The 21,262-nt window shown below is 38.3% G+C and overlaps 2 protein-coding genes across 7 annotated transcripts in view; one reads left to right on the top strand and one right to left on the bottom strand.

The window, feature by feature from the left end:
- The window catches only part of PPP2R3A (protein phosphatase 2 regulatory subunit B''alpha), a 223,965-nt gene extending 212,348 nt beyond the window's left edge, over positions 1-11,617 (top strand). For all 6 annotated transcript variants that reach the window (XM_025291381.3, XM_025291375.3, XM_025291369.3 and 3 more), the window contains one exon: positions 9,049-11,617. In XM_025291381.3, the coding sequence (XP_025147166.2) occupies positions 9,049-9,175 (127 nt within the window). In that variant the 3' untranslated portion in view covers positions 9,176-11,617. The remainder of the gene's footprint in view (positions 1-9,048) is intronic.
- An 883-nt stretch (positions 11,618-12,500) lies between these two features.
- MSL2 (MSL complex subunit 2) overlaps positions 12,501-21,262 on the bottom strand; it is a 33,953-nt gene continuing 25,191 nt past the window's right edge. The window contains exon 2 of the mRNA XM_006050825.4: positions 12,501-16,410. Within this exon, the coding sequence (XP_006050887.2) occupies positions 14,819-16,410 (1,592 nt within the window). The 3' untranslated portion in view covers positions 12,501-14,818. The remainder of the gene's footprint in view (positions 16,411-21,262) is intronic.

Here is a 21,262-nt window from a genome sequence, read left to right as displayed (position 1 = left end):
TTACCATAATCAACTATTAGAAAGGGAGGAAGAACGGTAGTACCATGGAAAGAGCCACACAGATCTGATTCTGTCTTCTCACTCACCAGCTGGGCAGGTTATCTGACTCCTTGCAGCTCAGTTTCAACTACCTTGCAAGGTGATTGTGAGAATCAAAGAGAATATAACTCTATAAACACCTGCCACATAGTACTGATATAAATACGTGACAAAGAGTAGCTATTACTACTACTCCCTGAAGAGGAAGAGGTATTATACAATATAACATCATGCTTAAAACCACAGAATTTGGAGTTAGACAAATTTAGTTAAGTTCGAATCCTTGCTGTCACTTACTAGTCATCTAAGCCTCAGCATTCGCTATACAATGAGGATACCACCTGCCACACCAGACTGTTTTAAAGACAACATAGATAATATATTATGTTCTCAGGCACAGTGCCTATGTAATCAATTTTGTTGTTGTTGTTTAGTCTCTCAGCTATGTCCCTCTTGTTTGTGACCCCATGGACAGTAGCTCACCAGGCTCCTCTGTCTATGGGATTTCTCAGGTAAGAATATGGGGTCGATCACCATTTTCTTCTCCAAGGGATCTTCTACTCCCAGGGATCAAATCGACATCTCCTGCAAGTCTCCAGCATTGCAGGCAGATTCTTAACCACTGGGGAAACATGTAATCAATAAACAATGGCTCTTATTAGTACCATGGTTTCACCAGTGGCTCCACAGTAAAGAATGTCTGCAGTGCAGGAGACATGGATTCCATCCCTGGGTAGGGAAGATCCCCTGGAGAAGGAAATGGCAACCACTCCAGTATTCTTGCCTGGAAAATCCCATGGATATAGGAGCTTGGCATGCTACAGTCCGTGAGGTTCAAAAGAGTCCGACATGACTGAGCGGCTAAACAATAAAAATTATTATTACCTCTGTGATCGTGGCCACATTACATAACCTCTCTGAACTAGAATTTAGTCAGGTAGTACATTAGCATGGAGAAGGAAGTGGCAACCCACTCCAGTGTTCTCGCCTGGAGAATCCCAGGGATGGGAGAGCCTAGTGGGCTGCCGTCTATGGGGTCGCACAGAGTCGGACACGACTAAAGCGACTTAGCAGCAGCAGCAGTACATGAGCGTTCCACTGGCTGCCTCTTTCCCCTTCATTCCCAGAACATGGCACACAGTTGACACACAGTAAACATCTGTTGCATGAGAATTAGAGATTTCACAATAAACTGTGGAAAATTCTGAAAGAGATGGGAATACCAGACCACCTGACCTGCCTCTTGAGAAATCTGTATGCAGGTCAGGAAGCAACAGTTAGAACTGGACATGGAACAACAGACTGGTTCCAAATAGGAAAAGGAGTACATCAAAGCTGTATATTATCACTTATTTAACTTATATGCAGAGTACATCATGAGAAACGCTGGACTGGAAGAAACACAAGCTGGAATCAAGATTGCCGGGAGAAATATCAATAACCTCAGACATGCAGATGACACCACCCTTGTGGCAGAAAGTGAAGAGGAACTCAAAAGCCTCTTGATGAAAGTGAAAGTGGAGAGTGAAAAAGTTGGCTTAAAGCTCAACATTCAGAAAACGAAGATCATGGCATCCGGTCCCATCACTTCATGGGAAATAGATGGGGAAACAGTGGAAACAGTGTCAGACTTTATTTTTTGGGGCTCCAAAATTACTGCAGATGGTGACTGCAGCCATGAAATTAAAAGATGCTTACTCCTTGGAAGGAAAGTTATGACCAACCTAGATAGCATATTCAAAAGCAGAGACATTACTTTGCCAACAAAGGTCCGTGTAGTCAAGGCTATGGTTTTTCCTGTGGTCATGTATGGATGTGAGAGTTGGACTGTGAAGACGGCTGAGAGCTGAAGAATTGATGCTTTTGAACTGTGGTGTTGGAGAAGACTCTTGAGAGTCCCTTGGACTGCAAGGAGATCCAAGCAGTCCATTCTGAAGATCAGCCCTGGGATTTCTTTGGAGGGAATGATGCTGAAGCTGAAACTCCAGTACTTTGGCCACCTCATGCGAAGAGTTGACTCATTGGAAGACTCTGATGCTGGGAGGGATTGGGGGCAGGAGGAGAAGGGGATGACAGAGGATGAGATGGCTGGATGGGATCACCAACTCGATGGACATGAGTTTGGGTGAACTCCGGGAGTTGGTGATGGACAGGGAGGCCTGGCGTGCTGCGATTCATGGGGTCGCAAAGAGTCGGACACAACTGAGCGAATGAACTGAACAGTATCTAACAGTATCTGGCATATAAATGCTGGGGGAAATGGACCTGTTTGTGTTTCCACTGGAACACAGGCTCCTTTAAGGCAGAGCACCTGTTTCATTCATCCTGTAGCCCCAGCACTGGGCAAACTCTTTGGGAAGTAGGAGAGCCTCAGCAAATGTTTACTGAGTGGCACAGAAGGTAGCACTAATCTGGCAGCCACCTTCACTACAAGGATAACTGCAGAAGCCTAGACAACTTGACCTTCAAAAAACAACTTGAAATTCTCTATCTACTTTACCATTTCACATAACAGGCCACCCCTGGGCCAAGTACCTGTATCTCCCTGACTCAAGGCTGTTGCTTGGGTAATACCTTCAGTAAGCAACCTAGTAATGAAACAATGAGAAATGCAGTATGACTCCATATTTTAGTGAGGTGACGGAGGGCCAAGGGTCTCCTTAGGTATGAATTTGCAAACACCGTGAATTACCCCATCTAGCACACAGCGTGATAACAGCATACAACAGCATTTGTATAAATTCAGCCAAGGTCATAGGGGAAGCCAGAAACAGGGTAACAGTTACATACCTCTGGCCAACTAAACATGTCACATACACGAAGATAACAAGTTATGACACCCAATTAATTTATAATTAACTTTCTTATGGTTTTTGCAATAAAGTTTAAAACGCCACAAGAATTGTGAAAAGTACGCTAAAGGGTCCTCCATGTTGCTATCTTGAGAAACTGGGACCTGTAATAATTAGAAACAAACTTCTCTACCAATCTCACAAAAACTTGATTACTTCAGATTTTCAGTTAAGAGTCTTTCACATTATCCTAAAAATACATTCTTACAGGATATTCTGGTATTTCACCAACAGCTTTACATTTGATTAACCTAGATTAAACACAGTTTTCTGAGTCTTTATCTGATTAGTAGAGAAAGACAGGCTTTGCTGAAGAAAAATTGAAAAATATAAAAAGATTAAAATCATCCTCAGTTCAGTCATCCAGAGATAACCATTATGTATACTTTGGTGTATTTCTTTTTGATGCTTAATGTTACTAGTGTGTTCAAAAACATGACTTTTACTGCGTCAGAGTATTCTCTCAAGCACTGACACATCCATATTCCCTACCTTCGGACATTTAGATAATTTAGAATTATTTCCCACTGGATGTTTTTAAAGGTAAATTTCTCCTTTATGTTAAATATAAACATATATTGAATTACTATTTATATGAGATGTACATTTAGTTCAATTAGTACTGGAAAATATGACACTGTAGAAGGTTAGTCAGAAGACCAGAGAAGTTTAAAATTAAATAAATTTTATTTCAGTAGATATGCACTGGTATCTAATTTATGCCAGGCACTGTGGCTGGTAATAAAAATGAATTGAACTCTGTCCCTTCCTTCAAGTTCAAAATTAGAATATATTTAATCCAAAATTTTTATAATATCTACAGCCAAAATAAGAATTACTGATGACTCATGACCTGGAACTGCAAGAGATCCTCAGCCATCAAAAAATAAATAGGATCAACTTTCTAAGGTAGAAAAGTAAATGGTACATATTAGGAAATTTACCAAATTTGAAGTGATTGAATGGGTCAGTAAGGAAATTCTTTGAACCAAATATCCAACTTCTAAAGTATTTCGGATAATTCATTTTATGTAAATGGCTTAGGATGAGTGAGTGAAGTCGCTCAGTCATGTCCAACTCTTTGCGACCCCGTGGACTATAACCTATCCGGCTCCTCCATCCATGGGATTCTCCAGGCAAGAATACTGGAGTGGGTTGCCATTTCCTTCTCCAGGGGATCTTCCCAACCCAGGGATCAAAGCCAGGTCTCCCGCATTGCAGGCAGACGCTTTACTGTCTGAGCCACCAGGGATATCTTAGGATATCTGTTCTTAAAAGTATAAGGGTAAAATTCATCTACTCCTATTTCTACAGCAATATAGACTTCAAACTAAGAGGACTAGTTAACATTTTATTCTGTGCTTATAGCTACCATGTATCTTAGATTTCCTCAGACAAGCCCTGAATTGAATATTCTATCCCTTTGCCCCTGTAAAGTCAGAATCCCCAAAATGGAATCAAACCATAACCCGCAGACAACATCCTAAAACTGCATACAAATCCTTTGTCAGACCACACATGTGCCAGTCATTATTTCTGTTCATTCCAGCTATTATACTTCCATCCCAGGAATCTGCAGAACTAGCTTTAATACATTTGCCTAGAAATTGCTCATCTGAAATGGGAAACTTAGGGACACAGTTTCTAAAAGGGGAAACTTAGGGACACGGGTTTCTAAAGGCTACCATATTGCTAGCAAAAATACATGAACCTGTAAACACCACAATGTTTAAAATGTATAACCAACAAGGACCTATTGTACACAGAACTCTGTTCAATGTTATGTGGCATCATGGATGAGGGGGTTTGGGGAGAGAATAGATACACATATATGTATAGCTGAGTTCCTTCTGTGTTCACCTGAAACTGTCACAACATTGTTAATCGGCTATCAGTTCAGTTGCTCTGTTGTGTGTGACTCTTTGTGACCCCATGGGCTGCAGCATGCCAGGCTTCCCTGTCCATCACCAACTCCTGGAGCTTACTCAAACTCAATGTCCATAGAGTCAGTGATGCCATCCAACCATCTTATCCTCTGTCATCCCCTTCTCCTCCCGCCTTCAATCTTTCCCAGCATCAGGGCTTTTCAAATGAGTCAGTTCTTCTTATCAGGTGACCAAATTATTGGAGTTTCAGTTTCAGCATCAGTTCTTCCAATGGATATTCAGGACTGATTTCCTTTAGGATTGATTTGATCTCCTTGCAGTCCAAGGGACTCAAAAGTCTTCTCCAACACAATTCAAAAACATCAATAATCGGCTACACCCCAATACAAAATAAAGTTTAAAAAAAAATACATGAATCATTATTTTCCCTTATGCTAACAATACTGTTACTACTCAATTAAAGAATCTGTGCTCAATTTGATACCTAGGGTTTCTTTGTGAACTGTTTGTGAACCCTATGAGTTCTTTAATCCTCTGATCCCTCTACTCAGTTTAAAATGGCCAATTAAATGAACAGGGAATACATCATAAAATAATTTCATTTGAGCCCAGAGGCATTCCAGTGACCTGCAAGCAAGCCTGGAAGTGGTCATTTAGAAGACAATTGGTAAATATTCTTTCTCCCTCAGGAATTCCTGGAGAGCAAGATAAAGACTTTGGTGACTTCAAGATGACTCCTGTACCCTCACCATTTTACTGACTCCAGCCTTCCTCAACAACTCAACACATTATTTTGAAAGAGCACTAAGACATTTTTCATTCAACAGCGCATTTTAAGCAGCTAGTGTCAGTCACTATACTATAACCCAAGGAAATTAGTGTGTTACAAAATGGACATTTCACATTTGAGTGGGCATGACACATTTAATTATATAATTATGAAAAATAAACAGGGTAAACCAGTAATAGAGACAGGCTTGCAACCTAGGGAGCTGAGGGAAGAATTTTCTACAGTGATGAGAACCTAAAAATTGAGAAGCAAAGTTATGCGAAAAGCAGGGAGGAGAAATATTCTAGGCAGAGGAGTAAATGTGTGCAATGGCTCTGAGGCAGGAAATGGTGCTGATGAGATTTTAAAAAGCCAGTATAGGTGGAATATAATGAGAAAGAGGGAATCATAGCTGGAAAGATTAGCAAGGGTCAGATCATGCAGGGCCTGGGGGAGCTATTGAAAAAAAGTCAAGCAAGTCTTCTAGGTTGGAGAGGTGCAAGAACAGAGGCAAGGAGACAAATAAGGAGGCCATTACAGACATCTAAATAAGAGATGGTGGAAGCTCACGCACTGGAAATCAAGAACCTTTTAAATGATATCTCAGATTAAAATATGAGCACAAGTTAACCAAGCAGGAAGAGCACTGCAGGCCCCTGAAAAACATCTACTGTGGCATTAGGTCCCAAGACCTATTCTGACACTGTAAACAGTCTGGTATGGCAAGAGCCAAGGGTATGTGATAGGAGCAAAAACAGGAAGACCGATTGTTAGAAAACTATTGCAGTAATCCAAGCAAGAAAGTGTAACATCCTTTACTCAATTAGTGGCAATGCAGAGGATGAGACAAGACTGTATGCATGTGGTATTATTGGAAGTCATAGGAGAGTCGCTGGATTTGAAGAGGGGAGGGAAGAGGAGCTTGAAGTAATGAGATTTATGGCTTTGAGTGGGTAGATCATGGTACTATTTGCTACAATAGGGAAAACCAGGGTTGTAGGTAGGATGAGTCCAGGTTTGTATACGCTGCCACATGGGAAGAGCCACATACTAGACAGATGGATACATGGCAGTCTTCGGCTTAAAAAGAGGCTGAGGCTGGACATGTACGTTTAGAACCCACAAGTGTAGATAAAGCCATAAGACTGATTGCTCAGGGAAGTACAAAGTGAGAAGAGCTTGGTCCAGAACCCTGGGATGCACTGACACTACAAGGCAAGTTAGAGCAGGATTTCTCAACAGCACGGATATTTTAAGCTGGGTAATTCTGTTGTAGGATGTTTAGCAACATCCCTGGTCTCTATCCACTAGATGCCAATGGGACCTGCCCAGTTAATGACAAATATATGTCTCCAGATATTGCCAAATGACCCCCAAGGTGGGGGGAATCAACCCCAGCTGAGAACTACTGAGTTAGGGTAAGATTCATCAGCACACTGACAAGAGGTTCTGAATGAGCTCCCCTGACCCAAGATTCCTCCAAAGGCTTTATGTATATTACTGTTCTTGGTGCCTTGAAAGTACAAGAAATGCAGGTGACATTCCACTACATCCAACCCACAACGCATTGGAATGTTTAGGTACTAGCTTGAATCAAATCCGTTGTTAAAAATTCCATTTCTACATGAGGCTACAGTGGGAAAACACACATAATCTTTTGTTAAAAAAAAAAAAAAAAATTACACAAAACCCTGTCCCCTAGTATGGGATTAGGTGTCACCATTCTGCTTCAGTAAGCCCCAGTACTTCTCCACCGTTAGAATGTGGTATTTTCTCTCTCACCTAATCTCTCTTCAACCCTTATAATGGGGTGAAGTGAAGTGAAAGTCACTCAGCCATGTCCTACTCCTTGCGACCCCATGGACTAGTAAGTCCATGAAATTCTCCAGGCCAGAATACTGGCCTTTCTCCAGGGGATCTTCCCAATCCAGGGATCAAAGCCAGGTCTCCCACAATGCAGGCCGATTCTTTACCAACTAAGCCACAAGGGAAGCCCAAGAATACTGGAGTGGGTAGTCTATCCTTTCTCCAGCGGATCTCCCCAATACAGGAATCGAACCGGGATCTCCTGCATTGCAGGCGGATTCTTTACAAACTGAGCTATCAGGAAAGCCCATATATAATGGGGTAGGAATGAGGAAGCTGATGGCAGAGGGGTTAAGTTTACATGGCCAAAGTAGCATTAAGTGACCAAACTAAGATTAGAACTCTACTTTGGAGTCTGACTCCAAAGTCCATACTCTAAAGCTAAACCACTTAACCACTATTCCAGATGGTCTCCATTAGGCTGTAAGCTGTGAGGAAGGGGCTGGTCAGTCTCTTTCACCATTGTATACCTAGCATTTGGCTCATGCTTAGCAACAGAAGCTCAAATATTTATTGAATATTGAATAGTCTCAGCTCAAACTTAACTCTAATTCATTCATAGATCTGCACTGAGAGCACTCACAAACAGCAAATTAGATCACAAAGAGGAAGAAAATGTCTTCCAGTCTGATGGGAAATAAGTAGCTGCATCTGTAGAATTAACTTTTGAGTGTTTCCCCCCAGAAATGGAGGATCTTCCATCAACCCTGCTTCAATTCCATTAAAGCAAAATTACTCTTATTGTCTCCTTATTCATATACCAGTTATAGTGCAGCCTCTAGGAGATGACAGAGTGCAAACAGAAATTAAGTATGGACAGCTTTTGCAAAATGACAGTTGTAAATGATTTCTGACAGGATCATCAACGGGTACTCAGAGCAGTTTTCCAAACATCAGATATGCTTTTAACAAAAATGTAACATTCTCTACCCTCAAAGAGTAAGTGCCACCTACTGGGTAGTCCTAACCTAGTTTTTTTTTTTTTTTTTTTTTTTTTGGGGGGGGTGTCATCAGCCAGTATTGGTACCTTTTTGACAAAAAAGTTATATATCCAGAAATTTCTGCACAGGTGAAGCAGCCATCATTCCCAGGAGATAAAATATTTTGTCATCCATGCCTGGAGTAGCCAGGAGGGTTAGTCTGGAGGATATGGAACTCTAAACAGGGGTGAGCAGAGGGAAAATGCTGTGGAATTCTGTAAAGAATGAAACGAAATCCAGGAGTAAGCTTTAATCAGCTCTATGTACACAGATTTCTTAGAAGCCATGGAAGCTATAAAGCAATTAGAGTTGAGAAAGTTCCCCACTCTGCATCAAAGCCACTTCAGTGAAAGCATTCATGTAAAAGCTCATACTTTCCAGACTTCATACCCTTAATCCATAATGCTTTCATTCCCATCAAAGCCTCTAGGGAAAGCTTGATTCAGCACATTTCGACATATTCTAACATGAGCTTGAAGGAACAGGGAGAATGTGTTTTCTGTTCCAGGGCATGGTTTCTTCCAGGGTGTTTCAGTTTATAGCTGCCATTTAGCAAGGTACTTTCGCTAGCTGATCTTCAGTGTAGTTTGCTGTATTGACTTCTACCCAAACATTAAAACTTTTAAAAAATCAGTAACTCATTTTTGTTCTTTCAGCTCCTTTGAAGATTATGAAACAGAAGAGCCTCCCTCTCCCTCTGAAATTGGAAACAAAGGCAATAAAATAGTGACCTCAAGCCTTTCAGAGAAATGTGGAAAGCTTCAGTCAGTGGATGAAGAATAGTTGCCAGTGGCTACATGAAAGGGAGATACGTATTTCAAAAAAAATGTTTTTGTGAAGAGATGCTCTAGTTTGCATATTGCATTTTAAAAGCTTTGATTTCTGCAAGTGTGTATCTGCACTAGGAACTTGTTAAAGTTTTTGAGCAATAGCTCTGGATACACATACCCAATTTGGGAGACTCCTCCAGTTTGCCTCAAACCTCCTACAGAGCTTTTCCTCAGAAGCAAATGATATATACATCACCTTCCAACGTCTGTGAATCAGCACTCTTCACCCTGAATGTACCAAGGATCTCTTGGGGACAGTGCCAAGCACGGCTCTGCACAAAAGCAGAAGTTGCCTCTGTTGTCCAGTATCGCTGAGGCCCATCAGGGCTCCTATGGAGCCCAGAAGAAACCTTCACTTGCAGAAAACTTGAGTCAAGAAATTCTGGAACTTGAAAAAGCAGTCAGGGCCTCCAGAACTGAATTAGCCCTGGTAATAAAAGCACTGCCAAAACATCTCAGAGACTTCTTTTAATTGTATGTGTACTGACTGGAGTTCAAAGATCTTGAACTTAATGTAATTTCACAATGACCTGCCAAACTGCTAGTCACTTTACATCCTCAGGTATTATAACCACTGGGCCTTCCAACCTTGCTAGCAAGCTCTAAACCTTCCCCCCATCCTGACTGTGGATCCTATATAAAACCTGAAGAAAAACTTAACTGAGGACAAGTACAGAATATGACTCCTAATTGGGAGGGAAAAAAGTTTCCTTTTAACTCATCTAACATTTGTAGCGAATTATTGAGTGATTTATTAATCTAAAAATTAGTGTCCCATCTGTACTTCATATCAGAAAGCCTACTTGAAGGCTTAAATAATTATATATGAAAATTCTTACTAGACATATTCATCACTGAATATTAGACTAGGCTAACAGTAAAGGCCTCTATCTCAACATTATTCCTTCATGTTGAAAAATAACTTATTCAAAATACTGCATCCACTTCAGTATTTATCACAAAAATGGGAGAAAACAGAGATGCTACCCATAAAAGAAAGCAACTTCATGTTTACTAGAGAGCAGACATGGTTATTGCAGAATACTGTACTTTTCAGCAAACCACAAGGCTAGTCAAATCTCACAATATTGTTGAAGACAAAGTGTAATAAACTATTAAAAAGGATGAAAATGTCTGCTAGTATAAAAGAAACCTCCCAGAAACTTTTTAATATCCACCTCTGTATAAAGTCATTGAAGTTTTTCCCTGGATTTTTTAACCACAAGTCCTAAATGTCAGAATAGCTCCCTTTCCACCCCACACTGGATCCCTTGCTGGTGTGAAGGCCAAACTTTTGAAATAATCAAACATTGGCAAAAAGTGGAGAAAAGGAGAATCTAGGAAATACACCATCAACTCGTACAGTTATTAACAGATTTAGCAATCCTTTTGTCAGTATCCTCCCAGTTTTCTGTTGTTTTACCTTCATGATCAGAACTGACGTTCAATTTAACCATTATAGAAAAAACTTCGTTTCTAATAGCTCACAAAGAAACAAAACCTTAAAAGTGACTAAATTTTTAGGAAATACTACATGCAATAATCTAAACACATTGGAAATTAGGATTAAAAGTATTTTTGTAGTACATAAAATTTGCCATCTACCCCATTCAGCCTTTACAAGGAAACAAATTTTTTTCAGATAAAAAATACTCAAATGGGAAATGTTTTTAGAAGTCGGATATGGTTTATAGGTTTTAGCTGTAATGGTCTAAACTATTTCTAAGGTTCAGCAAAAATTCAGTTTTTCAACACACATTTTTTTTTAAACTACATGGCTGTACTTTACCTTGTTTCTCCTTACTGAAGTCATCTTGCTTTCATTTTGGTCAATATTTGGTTTCAAAAGCCTGTAATTATTATAAAAGTATAGCTACCAGTATCATTCCACTTAAGCGCTTTTAATTTAGGTCATCCAAAGTAACACATTTTCAGAAACAAGAATGTGTTTCATTGTATTCCCCTCTTAGTATTAAATATAAGAAATGTGAATTCTGAGGAACTAAAATAGGATATATTTGACTTTCTGGTAAAGATCATGCAGAACATAATCATTATTGCCCAACTAGAAATCTCAAGTTGTTACAATATCCAAGATTCCTTGATAAAAGTTAAATTGAAGGTATGACCTTAAAGCTAGTCAATGAGATATAAGTTTCAGAGCTTAACATTAACTGTCAAGGTAATCGAACTAATGAAATTATGTGTATTTTCCCTGCATCTTATCTATGTCATTGTGTACTGTTCAAAGTGTTTCTAAAACTCTAGGCTGATCAAATGAGAGAAGTCATTTGCTCAACTTTGGAAATGTTACGGTGTGTTTGGGTGGAGAAGCCTGCATGATTTAACTTTTGTTTTTCCCTTTTTGCAAAACTAAATAAAGTTGTCAAATACACACTTTTGGTTTTAATGACACTTGCAACTCATTTTTATGTTTGAAAACAGCATTATAAACAAGCTTGAGTTTCAAAGAAAGTAACTCTTTGAACCTCTGGGAAAACTTTATAAAGAAAGATATGGAAAGATAACACCTCATACTAAGAAGTCATTTCCTCTGGGGATGGGAATTTGGGTTTGGGAATGAGAAGTTCACAAGATCAAAGGAGAATTTAGCCTTATATATTGTTTAAAGAATGTGTAATTGTTATTTGGATACCTAAATTTTTTTTAACAAAGAGGGAGGAAAAATACCATCCACACTTTAGATTCCAATTCCAAACTGTGAACTTAGTATTTTCTAAAACATTTTATATTTTTTGCCTATAATACACGGAAAATTTTATTTCTCATCTGTTATGAAACTTTTACTTTGCTTTAGTCACCATCAAGTTGTTTTAAGAAAACTAAGAACACAGTGAAGAAATTCTGTATCCTAGAACTGTACTGCCTCTCTGTTTAGAAGTGTAGACCTATGGAAACTAATCAAAAAGATTAGTTCTACAACTGTCAGCTGTAAAACTTCTGTTGCCTAAGGTGAAAGATCATTGGATCACTTATGGTAATTACAAGGAATCAAAAAAAACAAATGAAGATGAGTCATATTAAATGCTGTTATTGTTTTGGTGCTTTTAAATCCTGTTGAAGTAAATCCAATTACTTCAGTAATAATTTCTCAATTATCCATTGTTAGCCATTGGTGAGCATTCCTAAAAATAATTCACCATATAAAGAAAAACAACATAAAAATCAAGGCACAGTAATTAATTACTCTTCCCCAAACGTATATAATACAGGCCATTCAAAGCATGCTATCCCAAACTCCTCAGTATTCTACAACATAGAATTAGAAAACTAACATTTATTGATAGATTTAAGGTGTAATACAGGTTTCCAAAAGTGTGGCAGTGAGAATACCAGCATAAAAAAGAGAAACTTGTGCTAAAAACAACCTGAATTCATCATTGGCAATATTACATAACAATCAAGGCCCTCACATACTAATGATTTTCACTTTGTCTATATTGCCAACCTCCCATGCATCAAAAAACACGAAACTAAGATTATCAAACTTGGGAAGCAATAAAGTACTCAAGGAATTTTAAGATCATAATATTAGGAAAGTTTGGGAGATTTGCAAAATATATTCTAATCATCCATGTGTACAATCTCGTTATTTCTAGTCATTTTTGCAGTGATCATTAGTGAATAAAGAACAGATTTACAAGTTTATATAGCAGGGCATCTGCGTCCAACGTAAAACTGTTACAAACTTTAGGCAAATACATGTTTCATAAGACACTGCTAACACTCAGAGGAATTAAATAAAATTCCAAAACTTGGAAAGCAAATAAAGACAAGACAACTAAGAAGCATTTTCCACCATTTACTCTTGTTATCAAAAATAGTTCAACTCTTCTTGCAAAACAAAAACAAAATAGTACATACTGGACACATACATCACATTTTTCTTCCTATGGCTTTAGCCCACCCCCACCCCACCAAAAGAGACAAAAAAAAAAAAAAAAAAAAAAAAGCCCAACAACAACAAAAACAACTCTACCTGACCACATTCACAGAAAATGACACCAGGATACACTACAAAACAGAAGGAGGTGTCATCTGCTCTGTGTCCAAAGGTTTCTTCTCCATGTCTTGTACTAGGTGAGTAACCATCATTGAACATGCTGTGTGCCAAATCAAAACATAACTTCAGCATATGTCAGATCTCAGAAAAGATGGTGAACGTAGTAGAAACTGAAAATTTTCCAGCAGTATTTTTCTTTAAATAAGCACTGTCAAAGCAGCAACTCTTCTTTTAAATCATAAGGTCATTGCTTTACAACCTAGTCAGTCCTTGTTTTATTTGGGCTGTGTGTGCTCTTTCAAGCAACTGACTAGATTTCCCTTCAAAAGAATGTTTGTGACTCACTTATCTCCCCCATAAAAATTACAGGGAAGACAAGGATTTAAACTGAAACATAGTTTGTGCTTTACATGCAAAAGAGTATTCTAAAGAAAATCCAACTAGCTTCAAACCTACCTAAATGCACAGGCTTCATAAAAAGGCATTTTTATTAGGCCTCTATAATGAAGTCTCCACAACGAATAGCACCCTATTAAAAAAAAAAAAAAAAAAAAAGGAAAAAGCATCTCCAAACTAAAGTCTGTGGCAAACTATTAGAGGAAACAAAAAATCACTTTGAAGTGGCCAGTGGCAACAGGTATAATGCATAAATCTGAGTAAGTTTTGGAGCATTATTCCAAAATTATTTTAAGTAAATCCCAATTTCTAAATAAAACATTTGTATAATTTTTTAAAATTCTGTCACATAGTATAGTCTAAATTCAATTACCTTCAGAATAAAACTACTCTTCTCCACTTCATTTATCTAATCAGAACATTGCTCAAAGTGAAGGAAAGATTTAGAGTTTTCCCCCTAGAAATGAGTCAGACTTAACTAAAAATGGGATTCAACTCAGAAGAGTTTTGTGGCATGAACAGCTAAACATCCACAGTCTGACAGAATTTCAGTTTGTTCACTTTTAAAAGAGATTTTTTTTTCAACATTCTAATGAGGGGCAAATTTTCTTTCATAATACTGCTGATTTAAAAACTGCTACATACACCAGTAGCCAATTTTCATGATCAGAAATGGTATTATGTCAGTACAAAGGTTGAGCTGGACACATCAGCTTTTCAACAGGAGAAACATCAATGGCATCTCAAGGTAGCACTGAGTCTCCTGAACAAACTAATGGCTACTTTTCCACAAAATATGAGCACAATCCTTATGGACTGACTAGATACCACTTCCTTACATTTAATCATAAACTTTGATTATGCACAAAGCATGACCATAAACAATGAGGTTAATGTTATTTTCCTTGCCAAAGTTCATTTTGTATAAATCAGTTGCATCAGCATTTGTTCTCAAACTATGAGGTTCTGTAAGAACTAAGGACATATAGTTGTAGGGTTACTCCTCCATTATCTGCAAACTATTTCCCCGACACTAACACATATAACTTAGCAATGAAAACACTTGATACAAGTGATCTATATGCAGGAGCTCCGGCAAGTTAAACCAACAAAACCATAGCTGCCGTAAAACTGTAGCTATTTTCCTACCAGAGGTAGGTTTAAAGACCCACTGATTTAACAGTCGAATCTCATGTCTATAGCTTCATCCAAACTTTTATCATCATGTGTACTGGCAGCTAAAAACGTCGTTACTGGGGACCCTGTGACATTAATTACACTGGTGCTGGTACTAGCGTTGCGCACAGCAATGCTAGTCACATTAATGCCCAAAGTGAGCCTGGTCTGCTCCAAAGCCTTTTCTGGCACAGCAAATGCCTCCAGCTTCTTCTCCCCATTGGCCATATAGGAGTTTTGGCAGCCACGACATATACAATCTAAGCAGGCTTTGCGGTTAGAGTAGCAAGGGCAGCGTTGGCCGCGGCATGTAAGAACACTTGGATTTTGAGTAGCACGCCCACATTTACACCCTTTCTTTTCCTGGGGCTTTTTATACACAGTCTTGGTAGGACTTCCTGGCATAAAATGATGACTGGGAATCTTTTCCTTTACTGCTTTGTCTTTTTTAAGAATACCTGGCTTGGTTTTAGAGTGAGATTTCTTGGATCCATGTTCATGACTCTTTTTCATGCTTTTAGTAGATAAAAGCACAGTTTTGCTGATTTTGGGTGTTGTGCCTCCATTGGGAACAGTTGCTATAGGCTGAAGAGAAATTTTGCTCTCCCGTTTCACTGTCACAGGAGCAGATGCCCCCAATGTTGGGCCTCGGATAATGGTAGAAATTGGAAGTGGTTGAACTTTCTCACTGTCGCTTTCTGACCTGGATCGTTTTCTATTCAGTTTTGCTACCTTCGGAGTTGCTGCTGTACACGATAACCCATGAAGTGCAGGACTGGTGGACATAAAAACATTATGGCTAAGAGACTGCGAAGAAAGCTGCAGAAACGGTCCATTGGATACAGTGGCTTCCAAGTTGGGCTGCAAATTAGGGCAACAAACTTCTGTGTTTGAAACAGTTTCTAAGCTGCGGAGTACTTCCTCAACACTCAATAACAGAGAGTCCCCAGGTTTTATATCTTCACTGAAACTGCAAATATCAATGCCTGTGGAACATAAGTCAGAGGCTACCGTGTCACACACAGGTGGCAAACTGTCAGACAGATCTTCAGTTTTTATGTCAACAGTGTTACATACATCAATCGTATTTGAATGTTCAGGTGAAGGAATATTTATACCAAATCTATCTATTGAAAGCCCATTGTAAGTAGGCAAACCATTGATAACAGAACTGCCAATAGCAATGCTGAGGGTGCTTTCAGATATTGGAGATAAACTAGCTTGAGGATCAGCTGTGGGTTCTGAGGTTGAAGGTAAGGGGGAATGTGTCAAACACAAAGTAAAGGATGAATCTGAGGGTTTTTCCGTCTCCTCACCAAACAAGGATCCATCATTAAGCAAAGCCAAAATATCAGAAGAACAGTCGACTGCTTCTATTATATCCCGTGCCAATGCAGTCTGTGTTATATATTCACATAGTTTTTTGTAGCAGTTCACTAGGATGCTTAACTGCTTGTTTTCCTCAAACTGCTCATAGTCTTTGCACCAGCTACATGAAGGTTTCATCATCATTTTCTTGCCTTTACAACTTTTGCAGACATAGTGTTGGCAGGTTGAGTTGGTGGGTGCAATAGGATCTTGTAGCAAATGTCCTAAGAGGGAAAAAGGAGGAAAGCAAAGATTTTAGTAAAATAAATTTATAATTTTATATACTGAAGTTGAGATTATAAGTAATCTATTAAAATTAAGATGGATTAAACTCACCAGACCAGATAACAAAACAGGATACAAAAAAATGTATCTTACAGGAAACAGAAAAATACTCAATAGCTCACTTCATTTCCATGCTATATTCCCCATTTCTTTATCTCAAACGATCTTCCTCTGTCTGTTTCTCCCCCAAAATGGTATATTCTGGCTCACTTTCTTACTCTCTTCTCCAAAGGCTATAAAGAGGTGGAGATCAGTCACTAAAAGTACAAACCAGGCTTATAACCCTTGGGACCTCGACCTACTACAACAATTGTCTAGACACTGGGAAAAAGATAAGAGCAAGAGTTAATTCTTATTCTTATTCTTACTCATTTCTCTTCCTTAAACTCAATGTTTTGTTTCATTCAACAGATTCAGTTAGGTAACGACAGGCCAACTGTTTCCTGGAAATCTTTTGAGGCCTTGTGGGTAGATAAATAAAGCCCCCCAAAAAAGGTTAGCCCTTGCCTCATCAGAAATTGTTTGAGGGTGTTCGTTAATCATCAGTACAAAAGTATCTTCACGAAAAAAGTATAACTGCAAGCCATGGTACTGTATATACTAGTCATAAACTAGAAAAGAGATGACCAAAATATAGTTATGATGAAAAAAGAACTATATTCATTTATTTAAAAAAAGGAAATACTACTAAATCCTTTTACAGAAGATCAAAATACAGTAACAACAAAAAGAACTACATTTAAATGTAGCTTAAAAAAATAAAAGAATTTAATATTGGGCTCAAAATTTTCTGTCAGAATAGAAAATGACCATGGTCAAGTATCCAAGTACAGCAATATAATATAAAAGTGAAAGGGAGGGGGGGGTGAAAGTGATTACTCAACTCAATATAACTCCTAAATTATAAATGACCTATACAAAATGAGTCAGAAAGGGGGAAACAACTAGATCCAGTCCCTATCTCTACCCTTAGTCCCCAAAGAAACAACTGTTCACTGGTTTCCAATTCAGGACAAATAATAATTAACTCAAAGCAGCATTTGTTTTCTCATAAACATTACATAGTTTAAGACTGAGACAAAAGGTACTTCTGGTTATAGATGGTGAAATCAGCAAACCCTCTCCCTTAAAAGCAACTATAAACCTGAAAATTTTTGACAAAGAGTCATTTTCACAACCAAAGACATAAAACCATCTGAGAAGCATTTATGTGTGAAACCTGCTGAATCTCAGGTGAGGGCAGTGGGGATCTGTGGGGTTCTGCTCTGGGGCTCCCCAACCACCCAGCTCCATTGGTGTTTACCCTGTGAGAACAGGAAGCTGCTAAGATGGAAGAGGATTCATTCAGGACACAAATACTAAAAGTAGATCACAGATATAAATCTATGCTGAAAGTCAGAAGCAGAAGAAATGGAGGGAAAAAAACTGTGACTTTGGGTTGGGGCAGTGTCAGACGTGTCATCAAATGCACAAAAAGAAAAAAACTGTCAACTGTGAACAGTTGACTACATATTCAAAAAATAAAAATACTTGTGTTTCAGAAGTCACCATTAAGAAAACAAGAAGATAATCCACAAAATGATGAGAAAAAAATATTTGCAAACCATACATCTGATAAAGAGCTTATAACATTTTAAAAACTCCATATAAATCAATAAAAAGACAATTCAATTTAAAAATCAAACAAAATTTGAATAAACATCTCACTAAATAAAACATGAATATTTAATAAGCATATAAAAATATGCCAAATATATTATATAGACATACTGCTATACACCTACTAGTATGGATAAACTCAAAATGACAGATAATATCAAGAGCTGACCAAAATGTAGAGAAACAGAACCCTTCTTTATCACTGGTAAGAATATAAAATGATAAATCACACTCGGAAACAGTCTGGTAGTTTCTTTAAGTTAAACATACACTTACCATACAAAGCAGCAATTCTACTCCTAGGAGCCTACTCAAAAACAGATGACATACATCCATATAAAGAGATGTTTGTGAATAGGATTGAACCCAGGTCTCCCGCACTGCAGGCAGATTCTTTACCAGCTAAGTCACAAGCAAAGCCCAAGAATACTGGAGTGGGTAACCTATCCCTTCTCCAGGGGATCTTCCCGACCCAGGAATCAAACTGGGGTCTCCTGCATCACAGGCACATTTTTTACCAACTGAGCTATCAGGAAAGCCCATTATTCATAATAGACAAAAACAATCCAAATGTCCATCAACTAGAGAATAAACAAAATGTGATATATTCATACAAAAGAATAATGCTTAGCATTTATGACAACTATTGGTACATGCCACATCATGATGAACTTCAGAAACATTATGTTAAGTGAAAGAAGGCAGATGCAAAAGCATACATTGTTGTATTATCCCATTTATATAATGGCTTCCCTGATGACCCAAAGGGCTTCCCTGATGGCTCAGAGGGTAAAGAATCTGCCTGCAATGCAGGAGACACAAGAGATGCTGCTTCAATCCCTGGGTCAGGAAGATTCCCCTGGAGAAGGAAATGGTAACCCACTCCAGTATTCTTGCCTGGAAAACCCCACAGACAGAGGAGCCTGGCAGGTTACAGTCCAAAGGGTTGCAAAGAGTCAGACATGACTGAGCGACTAAGCACAACAATTATATAAAATGTCTAGAAATGACAGAAAAGCAGAAATAGTGGTTGCCCAGGTCTAGGGGCATGAGCAGGGGATAATTTTAAGTAGGCTCAATGGAACTTTTGAGGTGATTAAAATGTTCTAACATCATTTCGTGGTGATGGCTCCAACAACACTTAAAAAAATAAATAAAAACATCTTAAGGCAAGGCCTCTGTAGTTACCGAGTCCAACCTGCTTTCCATCCAATGCAGGAATCCTTTAAGGTACCCTTGACTTAATCTAAGGAAGAGTACAGAAAATACGAAGAGAGAGAGATGTGTACACACTTAAAAGGATAAAGCGTAAAGCTAAAAAATAAAATATGTTACCCTCTTGAGATGGGGAGACTGAAAAAAGAGAAATGACCTGGGATAGCACTAGTCCACGGGGGAGCCTGGTGGGCTGCCGTCTATGGGGTCGCACAGGGTTGGACACGACTGAAGCGACTTAGCAGCAGCAGCATTCTGGGTTTAAATTGTTTTATAACTTTTAACTTGCAAATCATGTAAATATTTTACATAATTATATACATTTAAAGGAAACGCCTACAAATCAAAAGCAAAACAAGTAACTGTAATTTATCAAATTGATGGTATAACCATTTCAGTTAACTATTTCAAATATTAAACTTTAAAACATAAAATTGACTCTAGTCCTTATATCCTTGTTTTGTTTTCAGAAATTATATTTGTTGCTGGTAGTGTTGATAGTTACCATAAAGTGATAGTGTCTAATTGTGAGATAAAGTAAATGCTGACATTCTTGAAAATCCTGATTTTTTTAGTAAGAAGAAGGAAAATGTCATAAGATATGAAAGTTAAAATTAAAAATTTGGTAGTCCTGAATTTCAATTGGATTTATCAATATGAACTTAAGTTTTTATCTGAGACATACATATTTCCTAGCACTATACACTTTTCCATGAAAAGGCATGGAAACAGGAACCAACCACAGCAGCAATGAACTCAGTTAATAATGCTAAAAAACAATTTCCTGTTCAAAGGGATCAGGGCAAATGGTGGATTCTAAATCTGTGACATAACTTAGAAGAGGTAAATTCTGATTATCTTATGCTAGGAATTTCACAAGAAAACTATCAAAGATCAGGATAATGTTTAAAAAGACTCAGGAGCAAACCTGAAGAGACTTCCAGTGACCAAAGACGAGAAAATCTGAGCATGCATAAATGCAATGGAATATAAAAGCACACCTAAAAAAGTTCAAATCTCTAAAGTTCATTTTTTTAAAAAGGGAGAAAATCAGCTTCAGGATGCTAGTGAACCTGCTCATTAAGTTTGGAAACTGGTAAATAAAGAGGAAGAGCTTTCCCAGCGGCTCCGCAGTACAAGAATTCGCCTGCAATACAGGAGACTCAGGTTCGATCCCTGAGTTGGGAAGATCCCCTAGAGAAGGGGACTAAACAACAGCAACAACAAAGAGCAAGAAGCAAGTGTTTATTCTGACTTACCTATATATGAGCTAAACCACTAAATAACCAAATCACAGATGAGAAGTTTCACTTTATAGGAATAATATAACTAATGAAGAATGACATAATTTGAGTATCATTTTAAGGGCTCCCCTGGTGTGCCAGAGGTAAAGAATCCACCTGCTAATGCAGGAGATGCAGGTTCAATCCCTGGGTTGGAATGATCCCCTGGAGAAGGAAATGGCAACCCACTTCAGTATTCCTGCCTAAAAAATCCCATTGACAGAGAAGCCCGCAGGTTACAGTCTATGAGGTCACAAGAGTCGGACACAACTTAGCAACTCAACAATGATTTGCAGATTATACAAGCTAAGTGAAAATTAAGGATTATCTCTTGCCCTCATTCCATCACTGATTTTCTTTTCACCAGTCATGTTAATCATGAGCTACCCAGCACCTTTAAAGGACTTATCCCCTAAACATTTGTGTTCTTTGATGAGGTTTTAGACTATGCCTAATCCTGAGAACTGAAAACAGGCTAGAAAACACAAAAACTATCATTTATAAATTCATAATTCTACCACCACTGAGTTCTTAAGAACTTCCGCCATGTAGACACATATTACCTATTGGATTGCCCAACCCTTCCTCAACTAAGTTATTTGAAATTTTAATCTACAATTGAAGATGCCTATCG

The sequence above is a fragment of the Bubalus bubalis genome, chromosome 1 (assembly GCF_019923935.1).
Source record: "Bubalus bubalis isolate 160015118507 breed Murrah chromosome 1, NDDB_SH_1, whole genome shotgun sequence".
Lineage (NCBI taxonomy): Eukaryota > Metazoa > Chordata > Mammalia > Artiodactyla > Bovidae > Bubalus > Bubalus bubalis.
This window is presented reverse-complemented; position numbering and strand designations above follow the sequence as displayed.